This window comes from Erithacus rubecula (assembly GCF_903797595.1).
Source record: "Erithacus rubecula genome assembly, chromosome: 10".
Lineage (NCBI taxonomy): Eukaryota > Metazoa > Chordata > Aves > Passeriformes > Muscicapidae > Erithacus > Erithacus rubecula.
The window spans coordinates 5,617,749-5,631,472 of NC_136662.1; the positions used below are offsets into that span (position 1 = coordinate 5,617,749).

The 13,724-nt window shown below is 39.0% G+C and overlaps 1 protein-coding gene and 1 pseudogene across 7 annotated transcripts in view; one reads left to right on the forward strand and one right to left on the reverse strand.

The window, feature by feature from the left end:
• Positions 1-2,599: 2,599 nt before the first annotated feature.
• Positions 2,600-8,611, forward strand: LOC306805605 (beta-1,3-galactosyltransferase 2 pseudogene; annotated as a pseudogene). 2 transcript variants are annotated; one of them, XR_013777956.1, is made up of 3 exons: positions 2,600-3,092; positions 3,589-3,688; positions 4,320-8,611. The product of XR_013777956.1 is annotated as a beta-1,3-galactosyltransferase 2 pseudogene (transcript). The 2 variants fall into 2 exon arrangements; XR_013777957.1 differs by lacking the exon at positions 2,600-3,092 and adding an exon at positions 3,257-3,327.
• Positions 8,612-12,093: 3,482 nt separating this feature from the next.
• Positions 12,094-13,724, reverse strand: part of KCNT2 (potassium sodium-activated channel subfamily T member 2) — a 109,736-nt gene continuing 108,105 nt past the window's right edge. For all 5 annotated transcript variants that reach the window (XM_079313484.1, XM_079313481.1, XM_079313483.1 and 2 more), the window contains 2 exons: positions 12,803-12,887; positions 12,094-12,459 (listed from right to left, as the gene is read on the reverse strand). In XM_079313484.1, coding sequence (XP_079169610.1) covers positions 12,348-12,459; positions 12,803-12,887 — 197 coding nt within the window. In that variant the 3' untranslated portion in view covers positions 12,094-12,347. The remainder of the gene's footprint in view (positions 12,460-12,802; positions 12,888-13,724) is intronic.

A 13,724-nucleotide genomic window follows, 5' to 3' on the forward strand; every position in this document is an offset into this window, starting at 1 on the left:
GAACAGCAAATTGCGTCATGAATTAGTTCCTGTTACCTCATTACTTTCTCTTTCCTTAACCATGTGGCCCAACACCTGCTAGTTATTTATCTTTATTTCTGCAGTAAATAGCTATTCTGTGCTGAGTATCTTTTCATGGCCCAGAAATAGAAGTACAGAGAAATGTAATATGGGATTATAACCGAGGAAAAGTGTGACCAATAGCTAATTACTTATTGCTGTGAGAATGCACTTTTGGCAGCTGGATAAATCTGGTTTCAGTCATAATCATTTAGTCATTTAATCATTGAACAAAGGAGGAAATACCCAAAGTCAACACAGAATGTGCAATATACAGCTCTTGTAATAAAATCAGGGCATCTGAGAACCAAGAAAGAAAGAGGAAAGTGTTGTCTTGCAAAACAGATGGGCATTAACCCTGCTGGGTTCTTGGGTAGCAAGGACACTGCCCTCAATATCAGAATGTTCCTTCTGGTAAAGACTGTTGGGCACTGGCAATTTGCCATAAGCTCCTCTCCTTGTCCACCTCCTTGAGAAAAGCTGCTGCCACTGACTCGTAAGACCCCACCAGAGGAGCATTAAAGAAGGTGAATGTGACAAGAGAGAAGAGAGGGAGATACCAGGGACTGCATGCAGAACTACATTCTCTTCTTCACTCCCCTTTTTGCTGATAAAAAATTAAACTAGCAGCTATTTTCTGATAGGACACTTTTGTTAGACTAACAGGAAGTTTTTGGCTCCTTGCGGACAGGGTGCTCCCCTTTTGTCCCATGACAAATTTTATTGCACTTCATTTCCATAAAAACAGAGGGGGAATTGTGCTGTTTATATGTGGTTAAGTATTTGGCAGCCATGTTTCTGTGTGTACTTTAAGGAAAAAATATATAGCAGATAACTAGAGACAAGCAAATTCTAGGAGAGCTGTTGCTGTTCACTTCTATTTGGAGACTATTTTTAAACCCAAAGTGCACTTATGTCAAGACTAAAAGAATCCAAAATTCTTCTTCAATTTTTCATATATTTCTGTTTCTTTTAAAAAAAAATATTAATATTCCCGTGGGGGAAATAAAAAAAAAAGTACTATTCCTGCATAGAATTAGCATTTTGATTATATCAACTCAGTCTAGGCATAATTTAAATCAGAAAAGGACATATACAAGGATTTTACACTCCACTAGCAGATAAATACTTTATGCATTTCTTAAATTAATTCCATATGCTCCTTAAATATGTGCAATTGTTATTAATATACTTCTCCAGTGCTTTATGCAAAGTGTTTGATTTCTTCACAGTCAGTTAAGCCCTTTGCTGTTCAAATTGCTGTAATCATTATAACAGACCGTTTATTTTACTCATAAAAAAATCTCATTTTAGATTTTGAAAAAGTGCACGGAGGTCTTTCCAACAATACATATCAATATAATTTTATTTCCTCACTCTCTTCCGTCCAGCACTGATCCATGTCACACCTCAGCAGTTCATGTTCAGGTGAGTTTCTATGTGTAAATCAAGAAAGGGTTGCCTGGGTTCACTGGGAAGCCAAACAGGGCAGGTAAGAGGGGGTACAGGCAGCTCTCTGCTCCTTGTGTGGTTTTAAGACAGATTTTTTTCACCTGCAACCCAATAACAAACCAGTGCAGCCAGGAACTGCAGTGTCTCTGCTTCTCTTTACAGCCACTGAGTGCAAGTGTCACCGAGATGCCCAAGTTCCTCCTCCAGGTGCTGTGGCACGTGCGATTGAAATCCCACAGAGGTTTCAAAAAAGAGGGGTGGAGCAGCACCTGGTTGATGTGTCTGACTCCAGGGCCACCCCTGGGAGCTGCCACAGGGCAGGAGGTGGGGCTGGGACTCTGCACAGCCTGCTCCTGCCAAGGCACCGGCCAGTCTGCGCTCCAGAGCAGGGGCAGCTCCTCTGCTGGACACGCTGCCCGCAGCCCAGGTGGGTGCACCCTGCTCCTGCCAGCTCACCCTGCATGGGCACTCAGCCAACCTGCCCCAAAGCTGCCTTGGCTAAGCCAGGGATAGCTAGAGGAGGTGCTGTCATCTGTTGCAGAGAAACAGTACCATATTATTTTTTTTTTCTAATGCCTTTCCTGCTTTTCTCTACTCCTTTTCAGTCATCTTCTTATTTTTTATTATTTTAATAAGGTCCAATAATGGGGGGGGAGGGGGAAGTTTAGCACATATGAAGTAGTTTTAAAATCTGAATGTATTTAAATGCATGTGCATCTGAATAATCAGTGTATCCCAAGGCAACCTAATATACACTGCATTTTGATACACAGTTGGTTCTAGAAAAATAACTTTCATAATTATAATTGTTTTGGTTTAATGGTATGGGTAATTATTGTGAGTAAGCATTTATTTCTAAAGTATTTTTCTTTTTTCTGTGGAAAATTTTAATAGAAAAGGAGTATTGCATTTTGGGAGCTTCTTGGCATTTTAAAGTCATAAGCAAGATAAACTATAATTATTTTTGAATACATAGATACTCTTGGCTGTTTAGCAGCATGAATTTTCTACTAATGTTGTAATAACTCAATCAAATTGAAACAATAAATATTCCAGCTGCCTCTTAGAAAGGTCTTCTTAGAAGCTTCTGTTCTTTCCACAGTGGAACCAGGATTTCATCAAATGGAATTGCACTCTCAAAACTAACAGAAGTCAAAGACTTCGACAAAATATTTTTAGCTTCATCAAGAAAACTGCAGTACAGAACTACACTTAGAACATTGAAAATTACCTTCTGCTCTTTTATTTTCATGTGCTGAAATTCTTACATTTCAATAACAGTAAAGCAGTTAATGGCACAGAAATGCCTCTCGACTTCTGATGTCATAGTGAAAACGTTCTTTCTTACATTACCTTGTTTTTTGGATCCTGGATGTTTACTAAGTTATGATGCCAAAATATAGTTTCCAAACAGCTAAAAACATAAGGAAGACTGCTAGAGCTAAGCTATTACTTGTGGTATTCTTGATGTTTTATAGGGGTGTGGTACATGTGAGCTGCATTAAACTACTGACCAGTTTACCACAGAATATCCTCATGCCCTTGTTCTGCCAACCTCCAGCAGCTGGACATTCCCTGAGGTACTGTGGCCCTTGGAGAGCTCTCACTGGAGCAGATTTGTTTGAACAGGAGGAGGAATAGGGAGGGACCTTAATCCCCACCCCCCTTCTGCTGCTGAAGGGGCAGCAAAAGAAGTTGAGTTGAGCCCAGGAAAAGATGAGGAGCTGCTATGGAGTTTTATTTTTGTGTTTCTCACTATCCAAATGTATTTAAAATTCATCTTGGCCAGCTTTGTTCTGCCCTAGATGGTATCCAGTAAGTGATCTTCCTGCCCTTTACCTTGGCCCATGAACTCTTTCATCCTGTTTTCCTTCCTTGGCCTCCTGAGCAGAGGGGAAGTGGGGTCAGCTTGTGGGTGAGTGTTTATATTCTGGCCAAGGGTTATCCACCACACATCTACATTTAGATTATACAATATCTATTTTATCCAGATTAAATTATAGTTGAGCATAAATTAATTTCCTTGTATTTCTATTGCATTTTTATAATTATTAAATCCAATCTTTTTTTTAATAGACTGTCTCTTCATTGCTATAAGTGACAGAGTATTTTTACCTTATCAAATAGAACGTCAAGGACCTGTAAGCTTGTCCTCAGATTCTCCATGGGAACACAGGTAGGATTCCTGATTATTTAAGTCCTCCTAAATCTGTCGTGTTTTTGTGAAGCACCTCCAAGGCTTGGATAAATTTCTGTATTGTTTCATTGAAGGAAGCCAAAATTTGAAACTGGCTATTATAGAAATCACAAAGAACTACCCAAAATTACAGTATGTGCACAGTTCCAGTATTTATACTTTACCTGTCTGCAGTCAGGGAGGATGGGATCCTTCAGCTGAAGCCATTTGAAATGTGTGGATCTAGATTAAAACAGTTGTTTCAAGTATTCTTTACTAAGATAGTTGCTGGCAGGGGACACTTCATCTCAAAGTCTGTCTACATTAATATTTTATAGAGCCTAGACAGTCATTTTCAGCCATGCAACACATTTTTGATTTGTCATAATAGCCTCCAATACTATGAATCCATAATCAATCATAATATTTCATTAACTTTGGATTATTCAATTATGTAATAACTTTTTGTAAAGCCTACAAGAATTTAAGCTGTCTTTATATTATACATGTAGTTTAATATTTAAATATAGATCTGAATAATTTCTGTTCTGATAAAATAATTACTTTTAATAGTGTATTTATTTAGTTTTATTTACTTCTTACTGTTTCTATCCTACTATATTTCTCCTAGGAAGAAAAGCCTGAAAATGTAATAATTTTTTTAAATTGCCTTTGATAAAAAAATTCTGCAATTTATTCTAAAATGAAATAATAGCATTCTTTTAACAATAACAAAATGAAAGGAATCCTGAAGAATTGGAAGCCTGAAGGTAGCTTTTATCTTCCTATGTCACAAAGGAAAACAATTACAAATTATCTGCTCTTCTGACAAAATATCTGTGCTTCTTGTGCATCCTCTCACAGCTGCCAACATGAGCTACTCTAGCGGATTCTTCTCTTCTATGGAATGTACCAAGAGAAGTCTTTTCCTGGTTGTCACCATCTCTTTTGCAGCAATATATTTGATTTCCTATTTTTATAATTCTCATTACCTTGATGCTGCACCTAAAAGTAATGGTCTTCACATGGCAAGTGAAAAGACTTTACCCAAAAAAAAATTGACAACTTTCAACCACGTCTCAGGGAAAGAAAACAGCGAACCACCACCTGAAAACGAGAAATCTGTGAAGGAACCCACAGCCCCTCCAGCAGAGTCATTTCCATTCCTTATTAACGAAGAAGAGAAGTGCAAGGGCAGAGCCCCTTTCTTGGTTCTGCTGGTGTCGACGCGGGCGGCGGAGCTGCAGCGCCGGGACGCCATCCGCAGGAGCTGGGGCGGCCAGGCCGCGGTGCCCGGCGCCGACATCCTGCGCCTCTTCATGCTCGGCACCAGCCCCCAGGGCATCCACCAGGGTGTTCTGATGAGAGAAAGCGAGCAGTATCATGATATTATCCAGCAGGACTTCCTGGACACTTACAACAATTTAACTCTTAAAACTCTGATGGGCATGAGGTGGGTGGCCTCTTACTGCAGCGGCGCGAGGTTCGCCATGAAGACAGACAGTGATGTTTTTGTCAACACGATGCACCTGGTTGAAAAGCTCCTCAGGCCTCTCCCACCTTCCACACAGAATTATTTCACAGGCCATTTAATGAAAGGGCACACCCCTATTCGGAATAAAGCCAGCAAATGGTACATATCAGAAGAAGAATTCCCAGGTAACAGATACCACACTTTCTGTTCAGGAACTGGCTATGTTTTTTCTGGAGACCTGGCTGCAAAAATTGTCAATGCCTCTTTAACAATTAAATATATACATTTGGAAGATGTTTATGTAGGGTTTTGTCTTCATGCAAAGGGAGTAGAAATAGTACCAGCTCCCTATTCACTGTTTAACCTACACAAAGTCCCATTTTCTCCTTGTACGTACAATAAAATAATTACATCTCATCACATTGAGACACATGAGCACATACAGTATTGGGAAGCACTTCAAGAGAAGAACCACACGTGTTAGAACAGAAAGGTCCATCCTGGAGCATCCTAGGAACTTTCTTTGACAATGGGCAAAGCAGCAGATGTTTTCTCAGTAACACCAGAACATCTGTGTAATGATAACTTTCAAGGTCCAAGGACATCCTGAATCAGGTGCTTAAGTTTTGTATTGGGTCGAAGTAAAAAATTTTTCCTCCATAAAGAAGCCTTTGTTGAGTGAATACTGATTGGTACCTTATTTACTTTTGGATGAAGCATTGACTAATTTTTAAAGCACGTTAAAATACAGCAAGAGATCAAATCAACCCTACTGAAGAAAAATCAAAGATGAGGCAATAAAACTTGTTCATTAAGAACTAAAAAGTTAATATGTTAATTTTATAATTTGCCGATTACCATTAAATGTACTCATGTGGCATTCCAATGTGACTGAAGAATAAAGCATATGTGATATCCTGTGCTGGGGAATTAGTGCCAGAAATGTGGGCAGAAACTGCTTCTTCAGAAAAACCAACATTAGCATTTCCCAGATCTCAGTTAGTGCCCACAGTGGCTACTACTCTCTGTGGTCACATATACAAAGAACATCTCACACACAATATACCACTTATTTGTTATCACAGAGATGTAATAAAATGAGGAAAAATAAATGCTGATATGTCCTGTTAGTGATATATTAAATTACATTTTAAGGCATTCAGCTTTGTAGAAAATAGTAAAATAAAAAACAATATGATGCTTACTAACCTCAGAAGATGAAAGTATCAGTCCAAATCCCTATCATGGGAATCAAAGTGTCAATCACATGAACACCAAACACTTCAGCTGGAGGTGAAGTGAGAAAGTGAGTATACATTATATGCATCCCAGATGACATTTCATAAATGTGCATTATGGTGATTAATAAAGAAACCCCTGAACCCTGGAGTGCATCTTTCTGTGCTCTGTGCAGCTCCATTCCACCCAGGACTGACAGACAGTGGGAGCCTGTCCTGCAGCCACTGAATGCAAATTGCTCCCTTACAGGAATTTGGTCTTAAACCTTTTGATTGAGGAATATTATTACTCGTCCAATGCCTCAACAGGACACTTTTTCTATCTCAAATGGGTACCTATTCATTTGGACTTTCAAGGCCTTTTTGCATTTACCTTGTGAAAGATACAGCTAACAAGGACAACACTCCCTCAGTTGGGTCACACAATATTTTCTAAAATTTTAAAAGTTTTACAGAATGTTGTGCTTAAAACAATGTGTCTTTTTGGACATAATATGTTGGTTACTTGGCATCAGCCATGACATCTTGTATAGCTGACAATATAGTGTATGAAATAACATAGTGAGCTCAACTCTGAAATCTGGGAACAAAATATAAGAATAAAGGTAACAATAAAGGGAACACCCTTCATCTGGGTGGAGAACATTGTGCCATGCATAGTTGTAAAGCAACAACCCACAAAGATGAGCAAAACCAAACAAACTCCACCCTCACATGTTGTCCTATTACCTGGATGGCAATAAAGTTAAAGGTTATTCAGTAATTCCTGAAGATGGGGTCCCAGCAGAAAAGGACCTGGAGGTGTTGGCTGACAGCAGCTGACCAAGAGCCTGTGTGTGCCCAGGTGGCCAAGAAGGCCAGGGGCATCCTGGCTTTTATCAGGACAGTGTGGCCAGCAGGACCAGGGAAAGGATTGTCCCTCTGTACCCAGCACTGGGGAGACCTTACCTCAAATCCTGTGTCCAGTTCAGAGCCCCCAGGAGACTTTGAGATGCTGCAGTGAGTCCAGAGCACAACTGAGCTGGTGAAGGGTCTGGAGCACAGGTCTGATGAGCCTGGAGGGAAGGAGGCTCAGGAGAGACCTTATTATGCACTACACCTGCCTGAAAGGAGGTCACTGAAGGGGGATTGACTTCTTCTGTCAGGCAGCCTGAGACAGGATGAGAGGAAATGGCCTCAAGCTGCACCAACTGCTGCTGTTGAGGCTGGCCATCAGGTAGAATTTCTTCATGGAAAGAGCTGTGAAGCATTTGAACAGGCTGTCCAGGGAAGTCCTGCAGTCACCATTGCTGGAGGTGTCCCAAGAAACAATAGGACATGGCACGTGGCCCTCAGTGTGTTGGCATGGAGGTGCTTGGTGAAAGGTTGGACTAAATAATCTTGGAGGTATTTTCCAACCATAATGATTCCATGATTGTTTAGGATAAGGTAATAGAGGCTTCACCACAGCCTGAAGCTGAGTGCACAAGCAGCACAATCGGTTGCATTAACAGAGATTTGCCAGCTGTACAAATAAAAGGCTATAGTGATACTAATTCCTTGCTTTTGTTTGGAATCTGTACAGTCTGCCACACCACTCTACAGTTATGGAAGCAGTGAGAGTTTATAACTCCTAAGAGGAATAAATACCAAAGCTAAAACTATTAAAAGCTATAGACTTGCATGCAAAATGAACCAGTTCATCAGCCAGCCCATACTAGTGAAGGGATAAAAGAAATAGGGAGTGATCTTGAGAAGTTTCCTTTGATCAGTAATTGGTAGTGTGGGTGCTAGTGATTAATCAACCCATTAATGTTGTACCTGTGTGCTTTAAAGGTACCATAGCCCTGTGCACAGCTCCATTCAGGATGCCCCAATTTGTCTGAGATGTCTCATGCACATGAAGTAGTACTCACTCTTTCATTTCCATGCTTTGCCTCCCAGTCTCTCTCATGGTTGGCATGGGCCAGTTCCAAATCATACCAGTTTAAAGTCCAGATTTTGTAAAAAATTTAGTTCACAGGAATGTCAAATGCTTGTTTTTAATTTAATGAATTAGAAATATTTGCCTTTCTAAGCTTCTTGGGAGTTTATACTTGTGCTGAATTGCCATTACTTACATCCTTGTATTGGCAGTGGAGGCAATAATTAAGTATATAACAACATTAAGATTTTCAATTCAGAAAATGAAAAGAAGCAGTCTGGGTCATCTCTCATAACTTAATGTGAATTATTAACTCTTTTCCTGTAGCCCTGGAGTGCATATTCTATATAATGCACAAGGAACAGTGGCTGAAATTCTGAAGTGCTGCTCTTTAGACATCTGTTCATTATGTATCTGTTTCAGGGTGGGTCGCATTGCTTCCAACAGACTATCAGGAATATGCAACCTTATTTTATGCATATTGCTTTGTTTTATAAATTCTACATTTATAGCATTGCCTTGAAGATGTATTTTTATAACTTTGATGTACAAATTGATTGAATCTGTATAGAGCTGCTTCATGTTATTAAACTATTTCCAGATTTTAGTGGCTGGTCTCCATTGGATATCAAGCAGAATTCAATGCTGCAAGATCTCATGTCAGTGTTCCAAACTCTCTAGAAACTAGAGAACTTCATGTTACCTCTGCTGCATTTGATGCCATTTCAGTTTTTCTCCACTGCTGAAGACTAAAATTTATTTGTTCTTTAGCTTTTTTTGGCACATCGGAAATAAAGATGCGTAATATTCAGTAATATGTATTTTTATACTTGGAAGCTGTTCAAATATAGTTGTGGTATAAAGTTGTGTGAGAAAATATCTATGCTGGGAAATAACCACTCTTAATTTCTGAGACAAAATGTCACAGCTTCACTAATTCATTCATGCAGGTTTTAAAAGCTCAAGAAGTTTATGCTTTTTACTTTGTATGTGAATTCAGGTGTGTCAAGGAATTGGAGTGAATCAGTTAAGGAAACACACTGCATGCCATTGAAAGAGTTGTGACATTTTTATTGCAGACTAGGTAACACATTTTCATAGGTAGGTCTGGCTTTGCTGGACACTCCCTTGAGAATGAAGCAGTTATTATCAGCTAGCACTTCCCTCTCTGGGTCTGTGACTCTGGGTACCAAACTGCTTGGGCTGTGCTAAGGCAGTTTTGGGGAAGAGGAGCATCTTTGGGTTGTTGATAGAAGTGAGCCAGGAGGAAAAATACATACAGTTAAGCACAGATAGAAATCATCTTTTTATCACAGCTCCACATTTCTCTCTCTACTGAGTGAACTGTTGCCTGCCCAAACTCCTCTGTTCAAGTCATTTGACCCTGTTCCTTCTAGAACTTTATTATCCCTTCTCCAGCCCTGAGCCTTGAGATTTCTGTTCTTCAGTCTGGTCTCCAGTCCAGTTAGGCTTGTGTTACATTTCTGATAATCATGATGAGAAAAGTGTGTGAACATAAGATTGTCTGTAGGATAACCATTAAAGAATCACCTCCCTGGCCACTGAGGGACTGTGCATACTGTCTCATTCAGGGTTGATGTAGTGGTGCTTAGGCTGGTCTTGGAAGATCAAAATCTCACTAGAATGCAGTTTGTCTGTGAAGATATTCCAGAGGAAGCAAACCTGTTCTGCTTTCAACATGAAAGACAGTATTATTCTGAATAGCTGAACTTTGTGGTACATTATTCACAGGTTATTAGAACTTCTGCTTCATCAGAAGCTGTTGTTAGTTTTTACTACCTTGCTTGTCTTCAGCAGATTTTGAAGAGAACTAAGTGTTTTGTTCACAAAAGATTGCCTTGCATTCGTTTTAGGGACTCCAAGTGTCTCCAGCTGTCTTTGTGTTTGCTTTAGCAAATCTCCTGGGGCTAATGAGCAATTAGAAATTCATGAAGCCTGGAGAAATACCAGGTCACATTAGATACCATGATTTCAATCCAGCTGAGCAGCAATTCTGCTGAGTTAAGTGAGCAAATGGACACACCTGACTGCTTGTTTCTGCTGCTTTATGGGCTGTTAAATGGGAGGACTTCAGCCCTTGCTATGGATCCTTTTGGCAAGAGTCCTTAAATCAGTGGTGTGTGCTATAAACACACACAGGCAATTTCTGTGAACTGTGACTCCAGCTTGCCTGCTGAAGGAGAGCCATGGTTCTGGAAGCTTCTCTGCCTCCTTGAGACCCCTTTAAAGAAGCCTTCAGTATAAAACAACAGATCCTCCTAATATTTTGGAATGAACTTTTTAAAGAAACTTGTATTTTTTAAAAAAATATTCAACTGGAATAGAGTCTTCTCCCTGAAGGTATTAAAAATAGAAAAGTTATTCACACCGCACAAGCAAACTCTTCTGGCTAATTTCTATGACAGGTCTTGGACAAGATCCTGTACCATATACTGTTCTTGAAAAAATGTAGACTTCAGTCTGTGCAGCTGTTTTAATTGTCTCTTTGTTTCCCACAGTGCTCATTTGAAATACTTTACCTCTGAATAAACTTGTGAATGACTGAAGTGTGGAAAAGCACTGAGCAATAATGGACTCTAAGCAGAACCACTGAATTGTTAAACCTTGAAATAATTAAGAGGAAGGCAGAAAGTAAAAGCAAATTTTCTGTCATTCCTAATATGAAAGTGACTTGATTTCAATATCTTTAAAATGCTGATAAACACCCTCACATCCAGGAGTTGCTTACTGGGAAACTTGGTTGTGGTTACTGTTTCAGAAATAGAATGTATAATATAGAAGAGAGTATAAACAGTTTTGACTTTTTTTTGTATAAGTAGGACATCAAGGGAGTTCAGAGAATCTTTTTTTCCACATTAGACCACCTGCAAAATTGTAGTAATTCTATGAGTAGTTCTATGTGGATACTTGTAACAGAAAGGAATTTAAAACCTTGAGTATGTTCTTCCTCTTTTGTGACAGTGATCTTGGAAGATCATGGACAGCAAAGCTTAATTCTGTAGAAAGCTTGACCAACTGCAGCTGCTTCCAAAGCAGAGGTTTTAGATCCATAATGCTTTTTCACACTATGTGGAATTACATTAATTTTGTGGAATGGGTCATAAATTTCTTTAATTTTCAATGAGATACATAATTTCATGTAAAAATGTAGCACTTTTGGGTAATCTGGATGACTAGGCAAGAAATGCTTTGGACAACTGTAGTTCTGGCATATTCATGAAAATGTTAAGGGCTTGTTGCAGAGGGATGCTCTCACTTTTGTGTTATAATCTACTCAGGCTTCTATAGGCAAATTCACCAAGGTTCAAAGGCTTGTGTTTCACCTGAGCTACCACTGTAAGCAACTTCCCAGTTTTTTGCCAGTGTGGGGGCTGCCTGAGATGAGAGGGACTTTGCTGCAGCTGGGGCCTCCTTTACTGATGTGTCTCAACCTCTGTAGTGTGACCAGGTTGTGTCATTCAACCTGATCTGTGTAGGCCCAAGGAACAAAAATCCACGTCCTGGAGGCTAAAATGGGACTGTAAGTAATCTGTACAAATAAAAATGGGCAACAGGCTGAGATTGAAAATTATTTCAAAGACTGAATTCTTGCAACAGAAGAATTCTTGTTGGCAGCTTCAGGTTATTAGCATATTTGGTACTGCAGATCAGGCATTGTGTCTCTATGGGCATCAGATAATCTGATGTCAGTCAGAAACTCAGTCACTGACATGCTGCCACCTGCATAAACACGCTTAGGAGCATCTAAGCAAAATGTGGTGGGATCTGACATATATGGGTTAAATAGCAATGGGTGTCATCATTCTGTTAGGCTGACAAAGTTCAACTACCATACTGAACAGGCCACAGACCTGACAATCCCTGAAATCAGAGTTTCTAGGCACCACATTTCTGCATTTGGTCACTTATCCACTGTCATTTTGTTTCCAAAATCTGAATAAAATGTACCACTCGGTTTGCAAAATGGTTAGTGGAAACACCACGAGTACAAAATTGTCTCTGAATTTTGTGGTGAGTTACATATCAAAGCTGTGTCTCCTCCCTGGTGTCTTGTCCCACTGTATTGCAGAAGCTGTCCTTTCGGCTGGGTCCAGCATTGGGAACGTAAGTCAATGGATCAGGTCGGATCAAGTATCTACAAAGAGAAATCACAGCTGTTACTAAAACTTTGTGGTGCAAACCAGGGTAAGTGCATAGTTTTGTAATGTTCAAAAGACCTGAGCAAGACTTAAAGACTTACTTTAAAGGTGCTTAGTTTAGTTTCAGTGGTAGCATTGGTTAGATTTTTTTCAACTCAATATACAGAGTAAAAGGAGGATGACAGGTTTATAACGTTACAAATCTATGTATTGTATATTTATATGTGCATTTTAAGTATTTAAATATATAGTATAATTAGATGTCTCCTTAAATAGAAGTCTCCATATTTTATTTTTTGCAGGCCTTGTGACTTTTTTTATGTGTGTGCTTTAACTTACACTATATCATTCAGCTCTAATCTTGTATCTGGAGAAGGGTTGATCAGGATGTAAGAAAGGGTGTTCTGGTGATCATTCATTTCATCTAGAGGACAGGGGGAAAAAAAAGTAGTAAATAAATTACATTTACAAATTAACTGTGAGAAGCATTACTTCTGACATATAAATTTGATCAAAGTTCATGGAGCTGTAATAGAAGTCTGGTGTCAGAGTGATTTCAAATAAGTTTAGCCATTTCTTTTCAACTGTACTCACATTGAAACTACCTGGCATTATTATCTTTTGAGTTATCTGATCTAAAAAATCCTGTTTTCTCATGTTTTAAAACTCTTCTGGGCTTTTCAGTCATAGCAATTTGAATGTAACCCAATTTCAGGGTGATTACCAATCTCTCCTGCAGCTTAGGTAAATCTGTGGTGAGCAGGGACTCCTGTGCTTGGCTGGTATCAAGTTCAAATGATGGCCAAGGTTAAATGCAGGTGTATGGCATTCTCATCCATTTCCAGATTTGTTCAATATAAACCAAATTTTCCTTTTTTTAATTTATATTTCCCATTTATCATCTTTTCCAAGGGCTTGGAATGTGAAGACTGTATAAATGGAAATTGGTATGTCTCTTGCATTTTTAACTGTTTTCCTAATGATGGGTTGAAATGAAGGCTGTTATTTTTTATTTTTAAGTTTTAAGCTACACTTTTATAGATGCCATTGTAATATCTTTTCTATCATTTTCTCTTGGTACACTCCTTGGGCTGCTGCAGTGAGACTGGTTTTAATCTTATCAGAATTGGATAAACGTAATCAGATAAAACATTTAACTATTAAGTTTATGCTGCTTTGTAGATCGCATCTAATAGTCCTAAATTTGAGTAATGAAATGAGTATTTACTTTTGGCTTTTAATTAGAATTTGAAAAGAAAAG